Below are 14,782 nucleotides of genomic sequence, written 5' to 3'. Positions count from 1 at the left end.
TGGATCAGACATCCTCTGACCACAGTCTACCGATGGGTTAAAACTAGAGGACCATCCAACTACTGAAAACACTTCCAACCATGAACTGAAACCCAGAAGTCACCCTGTAGCTACACAAATTGGCTCAAAGTCATAGACCGCTTAAGTCCTCGTGAAAAGCCCCTTTGAAAAGTAACACCTATGCATGACTAAACGGCCGAGAACGTCAACACACGAAGCAAGGAAACCGGGTAAAAAGGAAACAACTGAAAGGGTTCACCCACCGTTGTCGCTGAACAACTTAGGGAGAGACTTGGTTGACGACAAAAATTGTAAACCTTCACCAAATTTTTTTTTTTTTAAGGCCACAAGCCTCAATCTAAACAACCCTGAGAAGAACTAAATGGTGCCTGGCTACCACTACTGACTGCTCTGGGAGGACTCTCATTGGAAGCCCCTGGGTAGAGTGGGAGAAAAAGGTGGAACAAGAGGGTGGGGAGAAAGCCAGGTGTCCTAGTCAAATAGAGACGTTCCCTTGAGACTGGCCCTTATTCACCCTTCAGGTTGGAAATGTACTCCCCCTGAGGCTCAGTGTTCAGCCCAACAGTACGTCCATCCATAAGGGGAGCAGCCCTAGAGAGGCAATCAACGATTTGAGATCACAGGCAGGGGCAGCATTTACCCTGAAGGGTAAGGAAAGGGGATGGGGGGGAGAATGGGAACAGGGAGGCTGTGGGATAAGTGATGTGACATGGTAAGCATTGCAGCTGACAGCATGAAACAATGATTATGAATTGCTGGGCTGAGAACTGAACGGCCCTAAACCTTCCAATTCCAATTAAAAAGAGCAAAAGGGATGCAGAACAATGAAACATTAAAAGAACCGGATGGCTAGGGCAGCCCTGGTTTTCCAATCCAACTCTGCCCCTTAGTGGAGGGCAACTCAGGACTATGCAGTGCATGGTTGGACCAAGAGTTGGAAGCCACCAGGAGAAGGAAAATCACGTGGAGCCCACCAGAGTGGGTCACTGCATGCATTCAGCATCTAGGTACGTGTGGCTGGTGGTGGGGTAGGGGTTACACATTGGGCTGCTAAACACAAGATCGGCGGTTCAAAGCCACCAGTGGTTCCGAGGCAGAAAGGTGAGACTTTCTACTCCAATGGAGTTATGTTACCATCTTGTAAACCCACAGGCAGTTCTACCATGTCTTGAAGGGTCACAGTGAGTCAGCATCCATGTGATGGCAGTGAGGTTTTGTTTTTTGGGGGGGACTAGTTTGGTGCCCACTGAGGTTTTGTTTTTGGGGGGGGACTAGTTTGGTGCCCACTGGGGGTGGTCACTGGTAAGTAAGGGAATTTGCACAGGAGAAGGCTGGGCCAGATACCCTTTGAGGTCATGCCTATCTTCCAGGTTATTTCACAAACCTACAGCTGTAGGGGAAATCCCCTCCCTGGTTAAGGAAAAGACACGCCACCTTCTCCAGATATGGTAGCAAAGGACCTCGTAGCTGGAGCAGCACCCATCCCTTGGGAGGACTGACATTAAAGCAGAGCAGTCTCTGTAGAGAAGAGTACAGATTTTTGAGAATTAAACGTCCCTTCTATCAGCTAGCTTACATATACCTATCATTTAATGAATTTCTCCCAGCCCGTAAAAGGTTGTAAGAGCAGGTATTACTGGAGGGGCTTCAAAACTCTCAAGAAAAAAAAATGCCATTAGCTTTTCATTCTAATTTTCCATGAACGTTTTGAGGCCTTTTATTCCCTTTTCCAGGTTAAGTCGCATCTCCAGACTCACAGGGTCAGACGCTAGACCTAGGATTCTCCCCGTTCGTTTCCTGTAGCAAGTGACATTACAGCTTCCCAGCATGCTGCATGGGTGTGTTCCTTTGGGAAGAAGAAAAGGGCATTTTCAGAGCTGAAATTGGCAGGAAGACTACCTACCCGTGGGTTTGCTCACCCTCTATTGGCCAACATCGGTGGGGCAACCCAAACAATGGGCAGCGAGAATGATGAGACATGACGCGTGGCTTTGGACTTCAGCTTCCACAGCTGAGAGCCATTTCCTTGTAATACACATACACGTGTATATGAGGGTAGTTAAAATATTCCTACTAACTTAGACACCTTTACTAAAAATACAAAATGTGATGCTACTGTTTCTCAACATCCTCTGAGGTCTATCCCTTTCTGAAGGCGGTGTTTCCATCTCTAACCCGTCCCCCAAAGATGTTGCATCCCTCGATTTTCGCCACCACACAATGGTAATGCTGGCATCCTCCAGGCTCTCAAGTTGTGTTCCTGTGCCATGTCCATTGAACTTGGAGAAGTCTGGCGAGGGCGAGATGGAGCAGAAGGGGTCAGCTTTCCCACTAAGTTCTCAGAATAGCCCTTGCTGCCCTTGAATGCGCAGGTGCATGGCCACCGTGGGGGGGGGGGACAATTCTTCAGCACCATCCCCTGCCTTTTTTCTCACTAGCCCTTTTCAATGGCCCCAAAGCTGCGTTGTTACGCGCCCATGGTCATCCTACCAAGATTGCCCCGACTCAGCGACCCGATGCACAACAGAAGCAAACCCAGCCTGGTCCTGCGCTATCTTCACCACTGTTAGGCTGGGCCCATGTTTGCAGCCACTGTGTCGATCCATCTTGTCCAGGGTCTTCCTCCTTCCCAAGCATGGTGCCCTTCCCTAGGCCCGGCCTCATCTGATAAGTCCAAAGAAAGTGGGGCAAGTCTCTCCATCCCTGCCTCTAAGGAGCCCTCTGGCTGTACTTCTTTCGACAGTCCATAGTGCAGAGTCTCCTCCGACTACACCACTCTAATACGGAACGTAGAACCCCCAAAAGCACACACACACACCCGGGGACTGGAGTCTGAAAGGGGTACCGACATTGGGCTTCTGGAGCCGCCCTCCCCCCCCCTTAGGCACCACGTCCCCGGACGCAGACCGAGGTCTCACGCGGTGATGGGCCGGAGGATACAAAGAATTGGGGTCGGAAGTCCACGCGGTACACTAGCTGGACCAAGCCCCTGCCTCGCTGTGTCTCGGGGCTGGGGACCCCCCTGTGCCCCCCCTCTCCCGCCGGAGCGGTCCGCAGCGAGCGCGACCATCCTGGCCAACGGCCGGCGGCTTCACGCGTCCTGAGCGCCCTGCGAACAGGCGGGAGGCGGGGCTGCCGCCCGCGCCCCGCGGACGCCCGAACCCCGGGAAGACCTCCCAGCCTCGAGGGGTCGCGGGGAGGATGCTGGTGACGCGTTTCCGGTTGGCCGTGTGCGCCCGCGGCCCGGCGCGGAGCCGCTGGACGCCCGGTGAGCGGCGGGGCGGGAGCGGCGGCCTCCGAGCGGCAGCGAGCCCGGCGGCCGGGGACCCCGAGAGGAGCGCGCCCGGCCCTGCAGCCCCGAGTCGGTTCCCGTCCCGAAGTTTCTTTGTGCGCCCCCAGAACCAACCCAGGCCGCCCTGGAGCTCCGGGGAGTCGGGGTAAGGTCCCCCGAGAAAAGCCCGCGTCGGCTTTGTCCCGAGGAGGACGCGTGCACGTCTCGCCCTCAGTTTGCCAAGGGCGGGCCGGCCGAGCGGCGGTGGGCGCCTGAAAGTTGCCCCAGTGTTGGCCGTTTTCCCGCCCATGGCGCTCGGTTTGGTTTGGGGTTCGTTTTCTATTTTATTGTTGATGCGGTTAGAGTGTAAATCCAGGTTGGGTGAATCTGTCGAGACAGTAACTGGATTAATGGCAAGGCGAGTTGGGGGGCGGGGGGGGGGTGTGAAGAGCTAATAACAAAGAGTACCAAGAAGAAGAAAATGTTGTAAAATTGATTGTGGGGATGATCGTACATCTCTTCGTGGTGATATGGTTGAACTATTGTATGCCGGGTGGATTCTGTGCCAATCAAACTGTGTGTGAACACGTTGTATGTGTGAATGGGTTGAGAGAGATGAGAGCTAGAGAGAGCTGGGCATAAACCGAGGAGAGAAAGAGCTGGGAGGCAGACAATTGGTTTCAGGTACGGGAAGGCTGCCAGGGATCCACTTAGTATCACAAAAGGTGGTAGGTAGAATGATGCAGAAGGGGCTTTAAAAAGGTTGTGAGGAAATGCCATTTCTTAAAATTGCATTTTTCCATGAACTTTTTTTTCCAAAACCATTTTATTGGTAGCTGATGCAGATATCGTTCCATGGTTTAATCACATCAAGCAGTATTGTACAATTGCTACCGCAGTGTCAAATCATTCTTCTTGAACTCCTTGAAGCCAGCTCCCTTTTACCCCACTCCCTGCACCATACCCACCCCACCGCCCTCCCAGAAACTCTTACTCTATTTGCTGTCCCTATAGGTTCCTCAATCCTGAGTTTCGTACACTGAAAAACAGAAAAACATACAACAAAAATTCAAGAGGGGCACCCCCAATGACCTCTGAGATGACCCTATGTGAACAAATAAATAATACAGAAAATGTTGAAAACCACATCAGTCCCAATTTGCATCAGAGTGGGGGAATCAACTGACAAGATTTTAACCTTTCAAGTCAGGTTTATCACTTTGAGCTACCGTCATCTCTCCAGTGCTCTCTGTTTGGTAACTGGTTTCCACCCAGCCCTCTACTATGGATACAGGGCAATCACCGGAGGCGTATTTCCTGTGTAGATGTCACAGATGTCTCGGGCTCCCACTGCCACCCACAGCCTTCTGCAGTCCAGAATCTCACAATTAGGCTCTGATGCTACTCCCTCCTTTGGCTTCAGATTATAGGATTTACAATCCTTCGTTGACTGATGTTATCATGCTTCTTCCAAGTGGACTTAGTGGACATCTCACTTAGATGGCTTCTTGTTTAGAAACAAGCTTTGAAGACCCTAGGTGCTATTCTCTGGGTTAGCCGAACACCATCTAATTTCTTTGCCACACCTTGCTGTATCACCCATAGCTTCCCTGTTCCCGTCCCGAAGGCGAGTATAGATGTAAGAAGTGTTCATAAATTGGAGCTAGGATTTCGTGTGAGCCCCAGACCCATTCCGGAATCTATGTTTTTGTTTGTTTTTTATCTGCCTTTGGCTCCCTTTCAAACCCTCCTTCTTAATTTATGGTAGAGAGTCTTATTGATCATCTCCGGGGGCATAGATATCGTCCTTTAATGTTGTCTTTCATTAGCCCCCAGTCCTAATTTTTTAAAGCCCAGTTAAGGGAGGGATATTGGGCCACTGTAGGGTAACTCCATATCGCAATACCTTAATTATTCACTTGTACAGAATCGATCCTTTCGTGGCTGGACACTATTTACACAAACAATGGGAGTTGGTTGTCAGGGAAAACTGTCAGTAATATTGAGAATGTCTGTCGCAGGTTGGCTGAAATAATGTCTATCTTAATACCGCATCGAGGGCATTGATGTAGCAAGACCCAGATGTCTGCCTATTGGCAGGTCAGCAAGTTTGGTGCAGTTGCCTTCCGCTTCCTCGGCCACCATGAATCTTCAGTGTTATGTCCTCAGATTACAAGTGTGTCTGAGGTAGAGTCCAGTGCTCCCAGTGGAGTTTCCGCCTCCGATCTCACTGATGCAGCCTCTAGACTCTAGCGCATGCCGTGCGCCCAGGAGCTTCCAGGACTCCGTGCCCGTGTTCCATGGTCACTGGACTGGGTTCCCAGGATGTGCCCCGAAGGGACACTCCCACGCCAGGGCCCCCAGAAGCATTTTCAGTGGTTCTTCCCCCACCCGGAGGTTGGTCCTCTCCCATCTCCTACCAACAGCCTTGCACGTCTGCTCCCCCAGCCGTGCTCCCCTCCCTCTCCTGACTCCCCCTTCTCACCAGTATCCCTCAGCCCTCTGATGGGACTATCCACCTGTGGGGGGGGGGTGATGGTTGGGGGGGGGGGGAAGGAAGATCCTACAATGCCCAATGACTTCTTTATGTCCTTTTCAAAGTGTAAACTTGTGTGGGTCCTTTGATCACATTCCTTTCACAGATGTGTGAGCTCCTGCTAGGCAGCCTGTAGACATTTGAAATTTAGCAGTGACGTGAACAAGGGAGGCGGCAGTTCTTTCCCCCAAGAGCTGATGTTGGACTAGAATCAGGTGACCATTGCCATGTCTGTGGCTTTTCCGTGTGAGAGAGACATGCTGCCTTGGCTCGAAGGTTTGGGAGCAGAGGAATTATGTGAGCGGACTTGTATTTTAACAAGCCACAACCCTAGCTGTCTTCAAAGCGGAAACAGGCCCAGAGGGTGACGTCAGAGTAAAGACCCCGGAGGAGGTGAGAGAGGATGCTGTGAACAATCAGAGGAGGAGCCCGCAGGTGGGAGGTGGAAGTGTGTCTGGCTTAAGAAATAGCGTGGACGAGGCAGGCTGCACAGCTAAGATCCGAGAGTTGACGGGGCTGAGACCTCGATTTTTTTCAGCCCTTGCGGTGAATTTGCTTTTTACTCTTAAGTGAGACACGAAGCCTTGAAAGGTTGGAAGCAGAGGAATGAGGCGCTCTGGCTTATCTTGTTGTCATGGGATCCCTCGTGCTCCTCGTGACTAGACAGGGGGCCGCATGGAATGCAGGAAGAGATGACGGACCAGGGGGGAGTACTGGAGGTACTGAGAAGCGCTTGAATGCTGGGTATGTTTTTAATGTAGAGCGGCTAGGCCTTGCTAATGGACTGGACAAAGAGTGAAATAAGGAGTCAAGGAGGACTCCCAAGTGTCTTGGTCCTAATAAGTAGAATGATGGCGTTACCATTAACTGCGATGACCGGCTTCAGGGGGATAGATGGGAACTTTGAATTTTAGACATATCACCCTTGAGATGTTTGTCGACAGCGCATCGAGGAGAGTTATTAAATTAAATGGGTACGTGGCTGGATGAGACAGGGGTTCAGAAGAAGAGTCCCTGCTGAAGATACCGATGGAGCAGTAGGGAGCTTGGTCAGGCCTTGGGAACTCAGGTGAGATTCTGAAAGGATGTGCGTGTCAAAGTTCAGTGTAATTTACATTGATGCCGCGCTGTGCTTCTCAAGAGAGTGGTGGTGGGAGTGTAAAATCCAAGTCAACAGACGCCAGGAGTTTAAAAACTGATTATTAGACAGTTTTTCCTCTTTGGTAATTTTATGGTAACCCTGTTTTTTTAGGTTTAACGTGTGGCCTTCAAGAGCCAGAAAACTAAAGAAACCAATATCCGCAATACCCAGAGTCCCATCTCTCATCAGTCTGTGTCCTGAGTTGGTGTGATGACCAAGGTACGGGGCATGGCTACAATTCCAGGCCCCAGGCCTCCGCAGAAGCAAGTTGGGTCTATGATTATCAACGTTGAGGAAGAGGAGGAGCAACAAAGGTGCCTTCCAGACCTGGAGACCTTCCGCCAACGCTTCCGGCAGTTTGGGTACCATGATACCCCCGGGCCCCGGGAGGCCCTGAGCCAACTCTGGGTGCTCTGCTGTGAGTGGCTGAGGCCTGAGCTGCGCACGAAGGAGCAGATCCTGGAGCTGCTGGTGCTGGAGCAGTTCCTGAGCATCCTGCCCCCGGAGCTCCAGGCCTGGGTGCGGGGGCACTGCCCCGAGAGTGCCGAGGAGGCTGTGGCGCTCCTGGAAGACCTGGAGCAGGAACTGGATGAGCCAAGACAAGAGGTGGGATGGTAGAAACTGTATTTTTTCTTTCGTCCAAGGAGATTGGGTGCAGGGGGTGCCAGGGAAGAGCAGGGGGTGTCCATACAATAAGAAGCGCTGAATGGAAGTTTCTACTATGTTAGGCCCTGTTTCCTTCTGACCACTCAAGTAACATTTTCTTCGAAAGTAACATTTCAAGGTAACATTTTAGGCTTTAAAATTAAATGGAGTGGTGTGTTTGTTTTCTTTTTCCTACTTGTTCTTGGTATTGTTGTTGGGTGCCATCATGTCAGTTACGACCCATGGAGACCCTGCTCCCAGCAGAGTGAAGCTGCATGCGATCCTGCGCCGCCCTTCCAGTCATAGCGCTGCTGAAAGCGCCCTCCTCCTTTGGCACACACTCAGCCATCCCCAATTGTCTCTAGGTCTCGGCTCCTCCAGAGGAATGGAAGCAGCGATGGAAACAGAGGCCCTCCTCAGGAACCTGCAAAGACTCCCTGAGCAGCAAACAGCCGCCCCCTGCGGAGGCCAGGCACAGATATGAGCCTCAGGAGCCTCTCCACATCCAAGAGGCGGATGAGGTGCAGTTTTTCACCCCAGCCCTGAGAAAGAGCCAAGGTAGGAACCACCGACCCGGCGGCCGCTCGTGCCTGGGGCCTGTGCGGTTGGAGAAACAAATTAATTGGTGACCACTTCTGGGGTGATCGCCGACGTTGACTTGGCTAGGCAGGATTCGGTTCTTGATCTCCCCAGGATGCTTCTGTCTCCGTCAGAGTCCTGGCATGAAAACAGATGCCTCACGCTGCCAAGTGTGTGCCAAGGGTGCCCGTCGGAGTGTGTTTAATGAGGGGACGATTGCAGGAGGTGCGGGCAGAGGGTGCTGCACGGAACCCGCAGTAAGCCCGAGGGGCTGCAGGGCCTTGCACCCAGCACGCCAGAGCTGCTGCCTTGAGCGAGTTCACAGGGCAGGAGCCGTGGCGACAGGCCCCGCAGTTGCAGGCGGGAAGAAAAGCGTGAGCGCGTGCCCAGACCTCGCTCGCAGACCATCTGCTGGAGCTTCCGTCGGCAGAGCCACGTAGAAGCCAGAGGGCAAGAGAAACAAAACGAGGCTCGGATCCCCACCAAGCACAGTTTACAGAATCGTCTGCGTCCGCTGCTCCCGTTCCACCTGCTTGTGACCCGTGACCCACAGACACACTGCCCAGACCCTCCCATTGTTGGGGTGTTGGAGCCACTGTGTCAGTCCTCGTTGAGAGGCATCCTCCTTCAAAAGAGCCGCCGCTGCTTGACCAAGCATGATGTCCTTCTCCAGGGACTGGTCTCCCCTGACAGTGTGTGCGAAATATGTGAGATGGACACGCACCGCCCTCGCTTCAAAGGAGCACTGTGGCCGTCCCCCTTCCGGGCAGGTGTTCTTGTGCTTGGGCAGTCCCTGGTGCCTTCTGTGTTCTTCACCACACTCCAAATGAGTTGCGTCCCCTCCAGCCTTCCTGGGCCACTGCCCCCCTTTCGTCTTGCAGAGGCGGCTATGAAGAATGCCCTGGCTGGAGTCAGGTGGACCTGCGCCTCGAAGTGACGCCCGTGCGTCTCAGCACTTTGAAGAGGTCTCGTGCAGCAGATTTTCCCAATAGAATCCGTCACTTGACCTTGACTGCTGCTCTGATGAGCATTGATTCTGGATCCGAGTGAAGGGAGAAGTCCATCGAAGGGTAAATCTTTTCTCCGTTTATCATACTAAAATCCTCACTGCCAGTGAGACACAGTGGCCCTGTAGACTGGAGTCAGAGCTGCCCGTGGGCGTGCGAGGCTGTCAGTCTTTCCCGGAGGAGAAGCAGCAGGCCTGTGAGAATGAGGAAACCCGCAAGGAGATGAAGTGACCACAGCCAGAAAGGGCGCTCAAGCACGCTGACCGCCACGAGGCAGGTGACTAACGTCACCATCAAGGAAGCTCTGTGGGAAAGGAAGGCTGGGACTCACAAAGAAAGGACAGTGGGGCTGAGGGAGCTGTATGATTGGATTTCTCTCACTCCTGGATGGACTATGCAGAAGTGCGACTGCCTGCTGAAATACTCCAAAAAGAGAGATTGGTGACCACAAGTGGATTAGCCGAGTTTTGCAGCACATTTTTATTGTAGTTTTTGAGGTAAAATGAGGTGCCTCGACTGATATTCAGGTCGACTTATACTCAAGTATATACAGTAAATCTGAGTTCTGTCCTTACAACCCCCTTTATAACTAAAAGAATTAATGGAGACAGAGCCAATGTAAGTTAAATATGAGAGTGAAACCCTCGTGGGAAGCACTTCCACTTAAATTAATAAGGGCCTGGCACTAGAATGATTGTACAAGTATTCCATGTATAAGTATTGCTATAGAGGTTCCAGTTCATAGATGCATGGGTTTATTCCAGACCAAATGTACTTCAACATGTCGCTGCCATCAAATAACTCTCAGTAATGCACTCAGCCCAGCCGCACGAGGGCGCCTTCAAAAAAAAAGTCCAACAAAAACTGGCTTCTGAGGGGATCTGCTGCCGGACCCGTTCAGTCGAAGGCAGAGATCCTCTCAGAAGGTTCCAGTGACTGTTTGGGGGCCAAAGGAATAATCTGGATACTTTTCTGGAAGGACATGGAATGATCATGGGGGCTTAGGAGGTTTTAAGAAAATGGAAACTGTAATGGTGAGGAAAATGTCAAGAGAGTTATGCCAAGGGATTTATTTTTCCCCATCGTGACCATGCACCTGGTCATTCTTCAAGGATAGCGAGGGCTTCCTGTCAGAATTTCCTTGGGAAGCTTTACTCCATCCCTCCTATAGACCCAATCTTGCCCCTGCAGGCTTCTCTTTTGTTCCCAAAGTGCAAAGAACATTTCAAAGGAATACAATTTGAGTATGGCAGAAGAGCTTCTGTGAAAATACAGTATGGTCACCTCCCGATACGATCACTGAGGACAAACAGGTGCATAAGCAAATGTGGCAAAGAAAGCTGATGGTGCCCGGCTATCAAAAGAGATAGCATCTGGGGTCTTAAAGACTTGAAGGTAAACAAGTGGCCATCTAGCTCAGAAGCAACAAAACCCACGTGGAAGAAGCACACAAGTCTGTGCGATCATGAGGTGTTTATGGGATCAAGTACAGGCATCATCAGAACAAAAAAATCTTACCATAGTGAATGAGGGGGAGTGTGGAGTGGAGACCCAAAGCCCATCTGTAGGCAATTGGACATCCTCTTTGGAAGGATCTCGGGGAGTAGAGAGCCAGTCAGGGTGCAGTGTAGCAACAATGAAACATACAACTTTCCTCTAGTTCCTAAATGCTTCCATCACCACCACCACCACTACATGATCCCAATTCTACCTCACAAATCTGGCTAAACCAAAGAATGTACATTGGTACAGATAGGAACTGGAAACACTGGGAATCCAGGGTGGATGAACCCTTCAGGACCAGTGGTGAGAGTAGTGATACTGGGAGGGTAGAGGGAAGGTGGGGTGGAAAGGGGGAACCGATTACAAGGATCTATATATAACCTCCTCCCTGGGGGACTGACAACAGAAAAGTGTGTGAAGGGAGACGTCGGAGAGTGTAAGATATGACAATATAATAATTTATAAATTATCAGGGGCTCATGAGGGAGGGGAGAGTAGGGAAAGGGAGTTAAAAATGAGGAGCTGATGCCAGGGGCTTAAGTGGAAATCAAATGTTTTGAGAATGATGAGGGCAATGAATGTGCAAATGATGTATGTGTGGATTGTGAGAAGAGTTGTATGAGCCCCTAATAAAATGATTTTAAAATAAAATAAAAAAAGAAAGTACAGTATGGTCAGTGAGAGTTTATGTGAGTTTTTGTATATATATTATACATACATGACATATCATGTGTATAATTTATATATAGTATGTGATATATGCTGTGGGATCGTGTGACCTCTCACAGAGCTGTATTTAATCACTTCGGAATTGATTGTTTGCATCTGTTGATCCTATTTCTCCTTAACAGGTTTTCCTCATAGCAGAAAAATCCGAAAACATCTCTATCCTGTTTGTTGTTTCAGATTATAAATCGAACACCCAGAATGAGGAGTCAACAAGTAGGCAGCAGAAGCCTGAAGAAGACTCTCAGCCTGAAGCGCTCCCAAGGGACGTCATCCCCACGATTGTGGATGACACGCATGAGGCCAGCTTAGAAAGGCAATGGGCAATCCTTGAAAGGGAGAGAGGGACAAAACCTCACCAAGACCTAGGTCCCAAAGGAGTCACTGAATTAGCTCCTGTGAATCTTAACACGAGAGAGAAACGCTATATATGCGCCGAGTGTGGGAAGAGCTTTAGCAACAGCTCAAATCTTACTAAACACCGGAGAACACACACTGGGGAGAAGCCTTACGTGTGCACCAAATGTGGGAGGGCTTTCAGCCACAGCTCGAACCTCACCCTTCATTACAGAACCCACATGGTGGACCGCCCCTACGACTGCAGCAAGTGTGGGAAAGCCTTCAGTCAGAGCGCCGACCTCCTGAAACATCAGAGAAGCCACACCGGAGAGGCACCGTACCAGTGTAAAGATTGTGGGAAATCTTTCAGTGGTAAAGCCAGCCTCGTTCGCCATTATCGAACGCACACTGGGGAAAAGCCTTACCAGTGTAAGGAATGTGGGAAGCGCTTTAGTCAGCACGCAGGGCTCAGTTCACACCAGAGACTCCACACTGGCGAGAAGCCATATAAGTGCAGGGAATGTGGCAGGGCCTTCAACCACAGCTCAAATTTTAATAAACACCATAGAATCCATACTGGGGAAAAGCCCTATTGGTGTAGTAATTGTGGGAAAACCTTCTGTAGTAAGTCTAATCTTTCCAAACACCAGAGAGTCCACACCGGAGAGGGGGAAATACTGTAACTGTCTCGTCTACACCTTTTTACATTTTACTTTGAGAATATAGACGCAAAGAAGAAACCTAGTCATTACAGTATAAACTGTATTGGTGGCTTTTGCCTCCTCTCAGCATCAAGGAGTCCCTGAGCAATCAGGGCCTCAATGGGCGCCTCGCTTGCATTTTGAAAAGTCGCCATACCTCAGGTGCCAGGAAACCACACTGGCCATGCCTTTTGTACAGCCGAACTGTTGCATGCCAAAGCGGTGGTGTCACCAGTTAGTGTCATCTGGTGCAGCCACTTATGGTTCACACCCGGGCGCACACAGTGAGCAGGGCCAGCCAGCCATACCCTGAAGGGTGAGATGGGAAGGTTGGTGGCGAGGATTTAACCAAGCTGGGTGGTAGGTGATGCCAACCCTAGAGATGCCTCTGCCTTGGCGTCCCCTGCCCCTGTGGTGCTGGTCCATCTGCCCCTGGAGTCAGAGGATATCACACTGATGGTGCTGGCTGCAGCATGCACCACCTCTCCCTGCTAGTGACGCCACTGTGCCAAATAGAATGAAAGGAGAAGCATTTTGACTGATAATTGTAACCCTTGGAACAGGGATACGTGAATTCAACTGTTTAAAGAACCGAGTCACTTCCAACAATTTAATTGATTCAGGATAAGCTTATAATATCTTCTAATGCCTCTAGACCAGTATAATAAACAATGTGTTGGACCATTGTAAAGAACAGCTACTCCGGTTTCGCTTTGGGGAATGTGGCTTTGGGGTAGAGGGTTTAGTGTTTGAGAGAGACTCTAGTAGATGCATGCTTGTGCCGTTGCTTTTGTTTCTGAATATATTTTTTCATTATTGGACCTCGTGTGTGGACTGGTGTACTTTATACCTATGCCAACATCTGAAAAATCTCTCTTCTATCTAGAAGGTTTCTTCTGAAGCTCCGCAAGTTAATACAATATAATATGATTACCTTAAAAGCATCCTTGCCCAAAAAAGGATAAGATCCTTTTGGAGAACTGGAGAATTTGTGATGATCACAACCATGAAGCCATCCAACTCCCTACTGAAAGACGATCGGGTGGATGATCATGGAATAAGATTTAAACATGACTAATACAAATAAGTCTCCATAAAACATTAAAGGAAAAAACACCTTTCCCCAAACCCCTTCTGCCCATAATGTCGTGACCTCTTAAGAGGTTTCTCTGTGTTTTTCTACTTGAAAATGGTGTTTGACCAGTGGGTCCCCTAGGGTTGCCTAGAAACCCAAAGACTTCGATTCCTTCCTCCTATGACTGCACATTTTTACTCTCTATGCCCTCCTTGGGAGCAGTTTAGGCAGGATACACCTTTCAAAGCCAAACCACATATATCTAAGGGAGCCATCAATTAAAAGGACCATTCCAGTTGCTTCTTAAACACCAGGCGACTCTGCAGCACCTTGTTGGGTGCCAGTGAGTACTACTAGCTTTTAGCAACCTCCCCGCAACAGATGAAAGTCCGCCTGACCCCACGCCATCTCCACCGTTCCTGTCTGTGTGTGAGCCGTTGTTTCAACTACGCTTATCAACTCACCTGGCTGAGGGTCTTCCTCTTGTTCACGGACCCTCTGCCAATCACGTGCTGCTTCTCCCTGACTGGTCTCACCGATGGCATGTCCCGAGTATGTACACCAAGTTTCACCATCTTCGCTTTTTTTTTTTCCATCCTCACGTCTAAGGAGCATTCTGGCTGCTAAACGTTCTGACACAGATTTGTTCGTTCTTCTGGCAATCATGGTATATTTAATATTCTTTGCCAACATCATAATTCAAGTGCAGCAATTCTTCAGTCTTGCTCATTCAGTTGTCCACGTGTCACAGGCATAGTAGGCAATTTAAACCAACATGGCTTGGGTCAGGTGCACCTTAGTCCTCAAAGTAACCCCGTGCCCTTCACTACACTAACGAGGTCGTGTGCAGCAAATGCACCTAATGCAGTGCATCTTTTGAGCTCTTAGCTGCTGCCGCCATGAGCATCGGTTGTGGATCCAAGGCAGACAAAATCCTTGACAGCTTCAACCACTTCTCCATTTATTACGATGCTATCTATCAGTCCAGTTGTGAGGATTGTGGTCTTCTCCACATTGAGTCTTTACATCCGTCCATCTTATAATTGGATTCCTAAGCCTAGCCCTGGGCCTGGCACATACTGTGTTTGGCAAGCACTGGCGCACTGAATTCGCTCCATCCGCTGTGACAAAGGCTGCTCATTCCCCTAAGATCCACAGTGAGCTAAGCACTGGGGGCTTCTAACTGAACTCACTCTTCTCACCACCTTCCCCCTGGGCTTCAGCGTGGGAAACAACTA

General features: G+C 50.1%; 1 protein-coding gene across 1 annotated transcript in view; it reads left to right on the top strand.

The window, feature by feature from the left end:
* LOC142422972 (uncharacterized) overlaps positions 1–13,290 on the top strand; it is a 35,958-nt gene extending 22,668 nt beyond the window's left edge. The window contains exons 7-11 of the mRNA XM_075528172.1: positions 2,906–2,942; positions 3,141–3,382; positions 7,172–7,575; positions 7,980–8,172; positions 11,610–13,290. Of these exons, the coding sequence (XP_075384287.1) occupies positions 2,906–2,942; positions 3,141–3,382; positions 7,172–7,575; positions 7,980–8,172; positions 11,610–12,451 (1,718 nt within the window). The 3' untranslated portion in view covers positions 12,452–13,290. The remainder of the gene's footprint in view (positions 1–2,905; positions 2,943–3,140; positions 3,383–7,171; positions 7,576–7,979; positions 8,173–11,609) is intronic.
* Positions 13,291–14,782: the final 1,492 nt, after the last annotated feature.

This window comes from Tenrec ecaudatus, chromosome 12 (genome assembly GCF_050624435.1).
Source record: "Tenrec ecaudatus isolate mTenEca1 chromosome 12, mTenEca1.hap1, whole genome shotgun sequence".
In the NCBI taxonomy this organism is placed as follows: domain Eukaryota; kingdom Metazoa; phylum Chordata; class Mammalia; order Afrosoricida; family Tenrecidae; genus Tenrec; species Tenrec ecaudatus.
Note: the sequence above shows the minus strand (reverse complement) of the source record. Positions and strands in the feature narration are given on the sequence as shown.